Source organism: Triplophysa dalaica, chromosome 4 (assembly GCF_015846415.1).
Source record: "Triplophysa dalaica isolate WHDGS20190420 chromosome 4, ASM1584641v1, whole genome shotgun sequence".
Classification (NCBI taxonomy): Eukaryota; Metazoa; Chordata; class Actinopteri; order Cypriniformes; family Nemacheilidae; genus Triplophysa; species Triplophysa dalaica.
In genome coordinates this window covers 21,007,035-21,020,350 of record NC_079545.1, presented here as the reverse complement: position 1 = coordinate 21,020,350, position 13,316 = coordinate 21,007,035, and the positions used below count along the sequence as shown (strand labels likewise).

General features: G+C 36.7%; 1 protein-coding gene across 5 annotated transcripts in view; it reads left to right on the top strand.

Annotated features, from left to right (window-relative positions):
• The window catches only part of garnl3 (GTPase activating Rap/RanGAP domain like 3), a 54,026-nt gene that overhangs the window by 34,163 nt on the left and 6,547 nt on the right, over positions 1-13,316 (top strand). For 4 of the 5 annotated variants that reach the window (XM_056746629.1, XM_056746633.1, XM_056746631.1 and 1 more), the window contains 15 exons: positions 1,608-1,716; positions 1,893-1,938; positions 2,014-2,120; positions 2,906-3,021; positions 3,770-3,892; positions 5,416-5,490; positions 5,566-5,680; positions 6,103-6,129; positions 6,949-7,053; positions 7,750-7,866; positions 8,891-9,066; positions 9,253-9,411; positions 9,564-9,630; positions 9,722-9,829; positions 9,955-10,073. In XM_056746629.1, coding sequence (XP_056602607.1) covers positions 1,608-1,716; positions 1,893-1,938; positions 2,014-2,120; positions 2,906-3,021; positions 3,770-3,892; positions 5,416-5,490; positions 5,566-5,680; positions 6,103-6,129; positions 6,949-7,053; positions 7,750-7,866; positions 8,891-9,066; positions 9,253-9,411; positions 9,564-9,630; positions 9,722-9,829; positions 9,955-10,073 — 1,569 coding nt within the window. The remainder of the gene's footprint in view (positions 1-1,607; positions 1,717-1,892; positions 1,939-2,013; positions 2,121-2,905; positions 3,022-3,769; positions 3,893-5,415; positions 5,491-5,565; positions 5,681-6,102; positions 6,130-6,948; positions 7,054-7,749; positions 7,867-8,890; positions 9,067-9,252; positions 9,412-9,563; positions 9,631-9,721; positions 9,830-9,954; positions 10,074-13,316) is intronic. The other variant, XM_056746630.1, reaches the window with a different exon arrangement.

The window sequence follows — 13,316 nt, the reverse complement described above, 5'->3', positions numbered from 1 at the left end:
TCTAGAGTGCTCGCGCAAGTGTTCACAATAGCAGGATTTTCAAAGAATTTGTGCCGGTTCAGGGTCTCGGCACTTTACAGCTGAGAGCCACTTCAGCCCTTCGTATCAATATGCACCTGCTGAGCTGCTCATGAAAAAAGCAGGAAAGCTTGTATGCACGAGAATATTTCGACAACCACAAATGCAGACAAACCAAGACTCTCAAATTCAGCATCCTTCATAGGTGAAAGTAAATCTTGTTCTTCTTGCTAGAAAAAAGTGTCTATCACACTGTAAATAGAAATTTACTTTTTGACAGGACATTATTAATTTGTATGTTTCGGACACATTTCACAGACATAAGAATCACTATGGAAATGTATGAAATATTAAAATTACATTGTACTTCTTTTTAAGTAAATAGTTCACACAAAAATGACATTCATTTCATTGTTGACCCTCATGTCATTCCATACATGACTGACTTTTTCTTGGAAGACATATTGAGATATTCGGAAGAATCTGTAAAGCCTTATTTCATACAAAGACAGTTCATAGATACATCGCTACAGCCGGCAACCCTTTAAAGCACCATAAAAGCAGTCAATATGGCACATCCACTATATTTCATGCACTATGATTGCTTTGTGTGAGTTACAGATGGAACACAAGTCATTATTCACACTTCTGTCTACTCTCTGAAATGTCATTTGCATCCGCGCTCATATTAAAACGTGTTGCATTGACATTTCATGCTATATTTGATGTCACTAACTCCAAAAATCTATTGCATGCATAATGCATCTTGCATGTATTGTTACTGAAAACATCACAACGAATCAGATGTGCAGAATGTAAAAAGAAATTTGCACGGGCTACTTTAGCCATAACAAGCTTGACAGATGGTGACAGGTGGTCGCAATGAAAGTCATTGTGTGGATAAGATTTTAAAAAAAGTAAATAATGACAATTGGTGCATTATTAAATTGCTATCTTAATCCTGGAAGGTAAATCCCTGTTTGTCAAACCTTTAGAAACATTTATAAGGCAGTCTCGAAAGCCTAATTGTTTGAGTGTTGCGAGTGCAGCATGTGTGTCTTTGGAAGGATCTTTTGACGTGAGGGGGGAGGAAGTGGCAGGTTGTGGTGGAGAATCATAATTGAACAATCACTCGAAACGTATTAGTCATGGCAATAAGTAAATACTTATTCCTCTCACACTCCATGGCCAGCAGCATGTCTGTTGCTGTGGGTGCATTCATGTCTGAAGAGAGAGATACTGATATGTGTGGGGCAGTCATATGTTAATTAAGTCTAAGGGGATATTTGATGTGTGTCTGCTCTTGAGATAAAAGATAAAGCTCCTTATTGACTTTTAATGGTTCAGACTCAATTCTTCCTGACTAACAGGCTCGAGGTGTCAAAGGTCATATATTTTTACACATGACGGACATACGCACAGATAAACTCAGGCACATCTCCTTTTTCAAAATCAAACATGTTCACCTTCATTATGTTAATATTTGAAGGACAGAGATTGGTATAATAGCTCCTTGTGATTTTTTTAATTGCGCTTCATGAATGTATGAATACAGCTTTCACCAATGTCATTTATGTATCTCCACGCAGGTAGAGAGAAAGAGACACATTGGAAACGACATTGTGACTATTGTGTTTCAAGAGGGTGATGACGCCTCCCCGTCTTTCAAACCCTCTATGATCCGATCCCATTTCACACGTATCCTTCCAATGTAAAACCAGCTGAACCTATAAACACAGTACACATAATGTACTGTATATGCATGTTTTTTTGAGGTTTGCAATGTAACATGTAAAATGTTGAAGAGAAGGTGTGAATTGGAAGTTTTAGTGTGGAGCTTTTGTATTTGATCATTTCCTCAACTTACCTCACAGATATTTTTGCCTTAGTTCGGTATAATAGCCAGAATGATAGTTACAGGTATAAACGTATGTATTTCATCAATGTTTTTTTTGAGTGTGTATTAGTGTGGGTTGTAACATTTGTTTGTTGAAGGTTGAAAATCTTCTCAGAGGAGACTGTGCCACTGTTTGGACCACCCCTTCCTTCACCTCCACTCTTCACAGACCACCAGGAGTTCAGGGACTTTTTACTAGTTAAATGTTAGTATTCACACCAGCATAGTGATTCATTATTAAAAATATTTAAAAAATCTATTAAAGTAAGGTCAATGACCTCGTGTTCTTGTGACTGACGAGAGGACTTTTAACAAGCAAATTACATGTCACACTGAAATCGATTTTATGGCTTGAAATCTTTTATGGGAGCATTTGTGAACATTGGCTGTTACCTCCTTGTCCTTTTAAAATGTAATTGAGTAAAAATTTTAATATTCAGGTTTAAAATGATCTATGCAAAATACAAAACTTCAGTACAATTACTTAAAGGCACAGTTCACTCAAACAAAAAATTCTGTCTTCATTTACTCTATCTCAAGTTGTTCCATATCTGTATAAACGTATTTGTTCTGATGAACACAGAGAAAGATATTTGGAAGGATATTTGTAACCAAATAGGTCTCGGCCACCATTGACTACCATAGTTGAAACATTACAGTGGTAGTCAAAAGTACCACAGAACTGTTTGCTTTCCTACATTCTTCAAAATATCTTCTTTTGTGTTCAATAGAACAGGGACATTTATAAAGCAATTTTTCCTAATATGGTAGTAGCCAAAATGAAGACCCAAAATATTGGGGTGAACTGTTCCTTTAGTCCTTCTTGTTAATATGACTTTAGTCTATACACCTGTTAGATTACTTTAATTGTTTTTTTAGTTAATGAATAAAAAGCAGATATTGTTAAGATATTGCATAACCCTAAAATTTCCCATGCTATTTCAGATAATTCTGTTATATAATAACTTCATCATTCTATGTCTCCTTCAGTAATAAATGGAGAAAAAGCCACTCTTGAGACCCCCACCTTTGCTCAGAAACGTCAACGTACGCTGGACATGTTGATCAGGTCTCTGTACCAGGACCTCATGCCTGACATGCACAAGGTATGAGCGCACATTTCTTCTGTTCAGCAGAGTCTACTCTTCTGTTATTTATGTACAGTTTACCTCAAGCTTCTATAGTATCACTTTCTTTTCCCGCCACATACTGTACTTTCAGACTTACACGCCTTTTTTTCTCACAGTTCCAACAGCCTTTGGGTTTTTTGAACACTCTGTACTACAGATTTCAATTGCACTCTTATTCTTCTGCAGTCTCTTTTCAGCCTGCCCTGGAAATGCTTACTGGCCTCCTAGTATTGTCTGTATATGTTTCCAGTACTGTTCTATTGTCTGTTTCTGTTAAACAGGTCAGAAATGTGTGGGTGGGTGGAGGGGGACGGACAGCTTTGCTTATGAATTTTAATTAGATGATGTATAATATTCTCCCAGAAGCCCTTGCTGAAAGGCAAGTTAATGGGCAGTATAAACGCATTCAGTACAGTGGAGAAGTGACCTGTTGACAGAAGCATCTGCTCTTTCATATGGTCCATTTCATTCATTTATACTGTATATATATTTTCTTTACCAATCTTTCATATATACATATATATTTATATACACAACAGGACTTTAACCTGTTAAAACATTTATGTTTGTTGCATCACTTTAAAGCAAAACCAAATTCTGATTTACATGGTAGAGATTGCTTTTACTGTTTGTTAGGTTGGTTGTCAGTTCTTGCTTTGCTCTGCCTTTCCAGCTGTCTCTGGGTCAGTCTCTCAGACCCTTTTTATGTGTACTACTCCTCCAGGTTCCATTCTCTCCGCAGAACATGCTAAACCGACGTTCTTTCAGTGACGTACTGCCAGAGTCTCCCAAATCTGCCCGTAAAAAAGAGGAAGCACGTCAGGCTGAGTTCGTCCGCGTGGGACAGGTAGGTTATACGAAAAGATAGTATATATATACAGTGAGGGAATTGATTATTTGATCCCCTGCTGAATTTGTAAGTTTGCCTGCTTACAAAGAAATGAAGGTCTATCATTTGTATGGTAGGTTTATTTAAACAGATAGAGACAGAATATAAAAAAATCTAGAGAAAAAATGTTATATAAAGGTTATAAATTGATTTGCATTTCAGTCAGTGAAATAAGTATTTGATCCCATACCAACTAGCAAGAATTCTGGCTCCACAGATTCCACCATTCAACCTCTCCACCACCATGGTCAAGACCAAATTAGGTTTCAAAGGATGTCAGGGACAAGATTGTAGACCTGCACAAACCTTGAATAGGCTACAGACAGATGCTTGGTGAGAAGGAGACAACTGTTGGTGCGATTATTTGGAAATAAAATAAATACAAAATAACTATCAAATGTTCTTGTTCTGGAGCTCCCTGCAAGATACCCCCAATGGAGTAACGATGATCATGAGAAAGGTTAAAGATTAGCCCAGAACTACACGGAAGAAGCCTGTTAATGATATCAAGACAGTTGGGACCACAGTTAGCAAGCAAACTACTGGTAGCACGTTATGCCACAATAGATTTAAATCCTGAAGCACCCGTAAGGTCCTCCTCCCCAAGAAGGCCCGCCTGGCTCATCTGAAGTTTGATAATGAACATCAAGATGATTCAGAAAAGGCTTTGGTGAAAGTTCTGGCTCTGCTGTGAGACCAAAATTGACTCAAAATTGAGAAATGTTGACTATGACCCCAAGATCACCAGCCCTACAGAGAAGCACAGTGTTGGAAACATTATGCCTTTGGGCTTTTTATCTCTGCTATGGGTACAGGATGATCTCACCGCATTGAGGGGCAGAGGGACGGGCCGGTGAACCATAAATCTTGGACGGGAACCTCCCTCCTTAACTAGATAACTGAAGATGGGTTGTGGATATGCCTATAAAATGACAAAGACCCAAAACATATTGACAAGACATCCAAAGAGTGGCTTAAGGAGAAGCACATTAAATGTCCTAGCCAGTCTCTCGACCCTAGTCCTGTGGAAAATCTGTGAAGGAGGCTAAAACTCCAAATTGCTAAACGACAGCCAAGAAACCTTAAAGATTTACAGAGGAGTGGACTTCAATGTATCCTGACACATGTGCAAACCTGGTGACCAACTATCAGAAATGTTTTACCTCTGTGCTTGGCAAAAAGGGTTTTCTCCACTAAGTACAAAGTTATGTTTTGCTCGGGGATCAAATACTTTTTCAATGACTGAAATGCAAATCAATTTATAACCTTTATATTAAATAAAATTATTTTGTCTCTATCAGTTAAAATAAACCCGCTATAAATTATAGACCCTTCCTTTCTATGTAAGCAGGCAAACTTACAAAATCAGCAGGGATCAAATAATTATTTCCCTCACTGAACAAAGAAAATATTACTGTAATGATATAAACATGACAAATATTACATGGTTGTGAATAATGAATATAAAATGATGTTTCCAGGCATTGAAGCTGAAAACTATAGTAAGAGGTGATGCACCCACCAGTCTAGTCACTACAGGTCTTTGCAGGAAAGAGGTGAGGGAACACCTCTTAGTGCCATTAATGTGAGTTTAAGTGATTTCTAACTTTGTGTTGGGATTTTCTCCACAGCCATGGGAGTCACAGTCTTTCTGCAGTAGCTTCCCGTATGACATCGTCTGTGGAGACTCATGGGGACAGTCGTTACTAGTGGCCACAGATTCAGCAGGGGTCATGCTACTGGAGAGTGAGCCATTTTTTATGATACAAACGGTTGTTACCTGTGTTCTTTCTGTTCGATATATGTGCATCATAATAGTAGTTAAACAGCAGAAGAGTAAAACATTGAAAATGTTTGAGGGTGTAACATTTTAGTTGCAGTAATATACTGTAATGTACTGCATATATTGCTGCTGTCCTTCTGAAACCTCATATCTCCATATTTCATGATTTTTATCTTTTACCATTAGTCATTATTATTAGTCCCCCTTCATGTTCCTTATTAATAAAAAGTTTTAAAAAGTGCTTGTCATCTTTGACAAAGCATTATTTAATCATTTAAAACGTACGTAATTTGGACATTCAAGGTTTCAGAAGGAAAATGACAACATGCTGCATTAAACATCAATTCTTTCAAATTAACCTTGCTGATATGTGTTCACTTTTTAGCATCAGATCCACTGTTGTCCAATGCAGGTATGTTATCCAAGACCACAAAGTCTGTTCCCATTACACAACCTTAGTGGATACATGTGTATTCTATTCCCTTCCATGTACTTAGTGTTCTTAGTAGTGTATGTTTCTGCAATATTTTCAACACAGTTTAAAGATGAAAATTAATAGTAATGGAAAATTATTTCTTTATTCAATCCATGGGAGTCACAATATCCTAGTATTGACAATATATACTGTAAAAAGACGTTTTATCGGACACACGAATGTTAATCATAATAATTAATAATAATATAATTATTATAATTATCATACAACTGTTTGATGTATATTATACATTTATATTAAATACTTTATTTTATATTAATTTAATTACATTAAAGTTCACACAAAAATGAATATTCTGTCATCATTTACTCACCCTCGAGTTGTTCCAAACCTGTCAAAATCTCTTCAAAGGCAGATATCTGTAGAAATGTCAGTAGCCAAACAGATCTCATCCCCAATTTACTGCTATAGTAGGGAAAATAAATACTATGGGAGTCAATAGGGATGAGATCTGTTTGGATACTGACATTCTTACAAACATATTCCTTAATGTTCAGCAGTAAAAAAAATGTATACAGGTTTGGAACAACTCGAGGGTGAGTAAATGATGACAGAATTTTCTTTTTTGGACGAACTGTCCCGCTAAGTTAAAATACCCAACAAAAGGATGAAAGTACCAAAAATTTGGTTTTTACAACAACGCAAGGAGTAAATAATGACATATTTTTTACTATTTATTTTAATAAGTTACTTTGCAGACAATAACTTAATGTTTTACTCTTTATTCTGGTCTAGATTCACCAACCCTGCCTCCAGTGCAAGTATTTGACAAAACCCTAACTGTCAAACAATTGCATGTTCTTGAACCTCAGGACCTCATCATTGTTAGAGCAGATAAGGGTAAGAAATATGTGTTTATATTTATATGTGCCTAGAAATATGGCACAGTTTTTTATTTGGGCAGAGAAACAGTATGTAGCATTGTGGTAACAGAGAAAGAGACCATGAGAAAGAATTTGACATTATCGAAAACTCTGGTCTCTATTTTAATGAGCATCTTTAGATGGCCTAGAACACCACAAAATAGTAACACACACACATAGAACGTTTGCATTGTTCAGCTCATTATGGAGTGAAGCACAGAGCAGAGATCCATGTAATTTAGTGTTTGCCATCATTTTCTGTTCTGATCATTAGTTCAAGAAGGTGTAAACCACGAGACTCTCGCTCCTGAATGGAAAGCATTACTTGTGCAGAAGGAAAATAATGAATTTGTTATCAGCCCCGTCACCAAGCAACTTCTCATTCACAATGACAGGCATTTCAGAACCAAACATGTTGTATTAGCCAAGATGTCTTTCAGTCTGAAGCGAAGGGTCCATTTATTTGTTGCTGAGCTATTATCATCCCACAATGTACTGTAGCAGTAATGAAAGCTCTTATTTGTATGTGGCATCGGCAAAACAGCATACAAGTAGCTGCACTCTTGTGAACATTTTGTTCATTGTGGGAACACACAAATGTGTCCTGATTAAGCATTGAAGTCAAACAGTTTTTGTTTAATTTGGTTTCATTTATTTCATATTTCTGTCACAGGAAAAGATGCTCGTCTTTATGTTTATAGACTGAGCACACTGAAACGAGGGATAGAGGAGCGACAGCTTGTACGTACCAAATGCGACAGCAGAGAGAACAAGCTTGAGAAAACCAAAGGTAGGGAAAACTTTACTCAAATATTAATGTATTTATATTATATTTTGTTTATGTTATATAAATATTAATGTTTTTTTACATATTCATTTGTTTAATTTTTAGCCTTGAAATATCAATGTTGAGGATCAGACCATAATCTTATATATTCGAACCTATTTAGAACAGTATCTGGCACAAAAGTAAAGACTCAACAACAAAATCTCACGGCAAAAAACTAATATTTTACCATGTGGCTAATTTTGGCTGATTCTTATACAGTCATAAAATATCATTAGTACATTTCAATACGATTTTTTTCGTTCCTGTGACATTAGGGTTGGAGCGCGGTTAGGGGTTAGGCTTCAGTTTTGCTTTTTCTAGGAACTGTACGTTCCTGTACGATTCACAACATTGTAAATAGTTACGTTTTCGTTGTTAGATTGTGTTGGCATTACTATATTTCTGGTTAGTTAATCCACATGTGTCATCGACCGTTCTGTGTTTGTTCATCGGTCTTGCTAGTCTAATCATTTATAATATTTTATAATTATATATCATATAATATTATATATATATTGTAATATTTTATTTAATTAAATTTATGCTAATATTAATTCAGGGTATATTATTATTTTATTGTATAATAATTGAATTAAATAAACAATTTCTTAAATTTGGATGTATGTTAATTTTTATTTAATAAACAACTTGTTGAATGGGTCCTGTAGTTTAGTCGCTTTTAGAGAAACCGTATGGGACATTGACATCTAGCGGTTGAGCTTGGTATCACAGTCTAAATTCAAAATATTAGAGAGGCAAGTTTAGCCAAGTAAGGGCTATTCTAGGTTTCTTTTGCTTGTTATCAGAAATAATATACAGGCACTCTATTATTTGCAAATTTGGAAGTTAAGGGCAGTCCATTAATGCACACATGTTCAGTAACATTACAGTCTATATTTTGCTTGTTTTTTTACATTAAAATAATAAGATGATTTCTGAAAATGATTTTATGGCCTTTAAAGCTAATAGAATGATGTTTTCTCAGGCTGCCATCTCTACTCAATAAACACACACCACGCAGTGGAGCTCAGAATCGTTGCAGCGATAAGAAACAAGCTCCTTCTCATCACCAGGAAACAGTCACGCCTTGAATGCCTGGGCTCTTTTGCTACGGTGGCGGGAGCTAGTGACACACCTGTGGAAGAGTTCCAATACATACGGGTAGGAAATAAATGTAATTCACACTAACATAGGTGATTCAGTAATGAGAGAAACGTTTCATCTGTATACATCGGTTGAACTTAAAATCCATTGAATGCATTTCAGTTTACACGTATTTATTTGTAGCGTATAGAAAAGATACTTCAAAATAAACGTTTGTCTTATGTGTGGTTTTCTCTGTTTTAGGAGATTTGTTTGTGTGACTCCCCGGTGGTCATGGCTTTGGTTGATGGTCCAACAGGAGAGAATGATCACATGATATGTGTGGCTTACAGACATCAGTTTGATTTGATTAATGAGAGCACGGGAGATGCTTATAGACTACATCATGTGGATGCCAACCGGGTGAGCAATACTCTTACATTAAGATGCAGTTAAATAAATTCCAAGATTTTTACTCTCTAAGAATAATTATGTTTGTGAATTCCACATGATGATTAACCATTTGCATTTCCTAAAAGGCGCTTATTGATGTGGTTTACTTTGCTTGTCTTTAGGTGAACTTTGTTGCTGCCATAGATGTATATGAAGATGGAGAGGCTGGACTTCTTCTTTGCTATAACAGTTCGTGTTTATTGTTGTGGAAATGTTAGTGATTATGTTTATCTGTGTCTCAGTCTGATCCTCTAATACTGTTTTACATTTGTTTTGATAGATATTTGTGTCTATAAGAAGGTGTGTCCATTTAATGGAGCCACACCCATGATTCAGCCAAACTCCTCAGACTTCCATTTCAGCTGGAACCAAATGCCCAATGCTATTGGTTAGTACCTGTAGCAGCTTATTGTACTGCATTGTTATTATATTCATTGATCTGTATTGGCAGAAATACCTTGTGCAGATTTAAAATAGCCTAATAGTCCAGTGATGTCATTTCCTGTTTCACAGTGTGTGCATTCCCCTATATCCTGGCCTTCACCACTGACTCCATAGAGATTCGACTAGTTGTTAATGGCAACCTAGTGTATACAGCTGTTGTTCCAGAACTCCAACTCACGGCATGCAGAGTAAGTGTTCTAATAGAATAAAACAAAGCAAAATGGTGCTTAAACATTTATACACAGTGGACTTCAAAAGACAATCTGAATGTTGCAATTTTTATTTCATGAATCTTTTTTCTAATAAAAATTACAGTTTAGTATACTTTCTGTCAGAGGTAAAGGTAAAAAATGAACAAGAAATTCTGCTTAATTGATAGGATGTAGGCATGTTCATGGACCAAGTTGGAGCAAATCCTGATGATGTTTCATCATGAGTGGTTAAATAACACTTTACAAAATGGTTGTATTGTTTAGGTAAATTTATTTAACTAACAACAAACAATACATCTATGGCATTTATTCATCTTAATTTGTGTTTATTTTAGCATTTATTATTTTATATTTTTCTAAACAGTGAACACTTCTGCTGACACTAACTAACATTATCAAAGATTAATAAATGCAAAAAAGGAGAGGAAGATCTGCTGGAGTAGTGTTTGGTTATCAGAAATTGTAAACATTTGACTTATCTACGCGCTAAACTTCTTTCACTTTCATCACAGTACTACAGCTGGTAATAAGAATTCAGCTACACACATTCTAAGATTACCAACGGTCAAATAACAGCTTCCATGACTTTAACATCAGCTGTGAAAGCTGTTTTGTGTAGTACACTGATATTGTGTGTGTGTTTGTGTGTGCATAGCCTTCCTCTAAAACACTTCTATGAAGCGTCCTTTGAAGTTCTGGTTGCAAATGTCTCCTGGTCAATCTGCTTGTGTTACTTGGGTCCTATATAGGCAAAACTAATGCTTCTGTTAATAGTGTTAAGTAATATAACCGGTGTGACGCCATTCAGTCCGGTGTCATTTCGCCATAGTAGGGGGAAAAATCGATCGCTAACAAAGATTGACGTTTGCACATGCACTAGCAGACCTCCGTTACACTTCGATCGATTTACATGTTTTTAACTGATAAAGTGAAGTTGACGCCATTTTTACTGTTTATTGCTAAAAGTTAATAAATACACGTGCACTGAGAGGGGCACCGACCAATCACAACAGGATTCAAGGTTTTATTTGTCACATACACAATTATACAGGATATAATCAGCAGGGAAATGTGAGTCAGGTCAGGTCCGCTCAATGGACAGTGCAATTATATGTACACAAGACAAGAGAATATACATAAACAGGGCTCTAGACTAACTTTTTGCACTGGTTGCACTGGTGCGCCTTACTTTTTTTCTTGGGTGCACCAGCACAAAAGTTAGGTGCACCCAAATTTTAGACCGCATCGCATTTAACATTTACTTGCTTTGACCTGTTCACTTTTGTTTAATGTCCATATGGGCAAAATTTACTTGTAAATGTTTATCTTACAAACTGTTCAACATCCATCCATCCATTTTCTGCCGCTTATCCGAACTACCTCGGGTCACGGGGGAGCACTGTTCAACATTAAGTTCTTTATTTGAAGCACAAATTTACAAGAAAGGTAATTTACTGAAAAAGTGTTGGTGCTTAAAGTGCTTCAGTGAAGTGAAATTTAAACTTAAAAGATCTAAAGATAAATTGACCAATGCTTGAAGGCTCTGTGTCGGAGCATTGCTTATGATTTTTGGACGGATCAGGCCTTAAATTAACATAATTTACGAAAAAGTTGTGAATTGTTCTTTTCATCTTCTCTCATCATCCCCTTCTACATTCACTCTGTTTAACTAACAGCATTAGTCTCCTCACCTCTCTGTCTCACTGCAGCACACGCATTTTCAAACGTACACACCAGAGGTTGCGCTAGAGTTTTTTTTTGTCCGTCATTTTGACTGAGAGGCTCGTAAAAAATCCGTCATAATCTGTCATTACTCATCACTATGGTTCAAGGTGGTGCTAGGTGCTAATTTGTATGTTCGTGACGTCATCACGCTGTACTGGCGTCCCGGAACTTGTTGTATTGTGATACAACCGAATGCCCAATAAAGCCGTTACAGTTTTTGATACCATATTCAAGCCCTTTCCAAATCACTTTTTATTTTGCTCATATCTTGTGTATTTAACAAAAGTTATGTCTGATGTCGACTGAAGCGCTGTGATTTTTAGGAACGGAATTTGGAGTAAATCGTGTTTAAAGGTCAATGATGAAATTAAAAGCACAACAGTCCAGTATCACAAGAAAAAGTCACTTTCCAGTGGTGAGAGACTTACTCTATTAACAATTTATTTAAAAAAAATCCTAGTGTTGAAGTCTATAAAAATACTGTACAAAACCGTTTGAATAAAACGAAAGTAATGAAAATGGTGCAGCACACACATAAAGAACTAGAGCTCTGCCATTATCACTACACAAGAAATTAGCAAACATTACGGACAACAAATAATAAGCAGTGAAGCAAGTTTTACGTTGTTTATCGTGTGTTTATCTAGACTTTTGATCATCTCTTGTATGTTTTGCGATCGCGGTCCGGCTCGCGTGAGGAGCGGAGCGGTGATAACTCCTGGTGCTGCAGACTGTGAGCTCTGTCAACTCACGAAAACATTGTATAAAAAACTTTGCGTGACATAGTTTACACAGTACTGGCGGGAAATGTGCATTTATACTCCTTCATTCTTCATGTTATGTGGTTTACTTGGATAGGTGAACTGTCTTTCCCGCGTCCCAGCGCGACATCCGACGCGTATGTCAAGTCAGTAACAATAACAGCTGAAAACACGCAGGTTGCTTTTCGAGCATATCACGCTGAAGGGAAATGGGGATTTACAAATTGCCCTCATTGTAATCCGCCAAAATGACGGGCGGCCATCAGATTTTTCCGTCACGGGTGAAAAATCCGTCAATGACAGATCTTTTCAGTTAACGAGACCTCTGGTACACTCACGTGCAGGAATATCTGGACCACAGCCAATCAGAGGGGGGTCCGCCCCTCACTATCAATGATTGGTTTAGACCACGATATGGGTCTAACGTGTGTCTGTTATTGAATCACAGGAAGACTTTCAGAGTTGCGGATACTTTTTTCCCCCCGAATGGCTGATCGCACCGGTGCGACCTCTGATAATTTTAAGTCGCACCATTGAAAAATAAGGTCGCATGTGCGACCAAATTAGTCGCACTCTAGAGCCCTGATAAATATGGTAGAAAAAAATAAAAATAAAGATTAAAATGTGCAATCAAAATAAAAAGTGCAGCACAGTATACAGAATAAATGATAATAATGATCTAATATAGGCAGGGATGTGCAAGAATAATGTGTAAAACCAACATCCTGAGTAG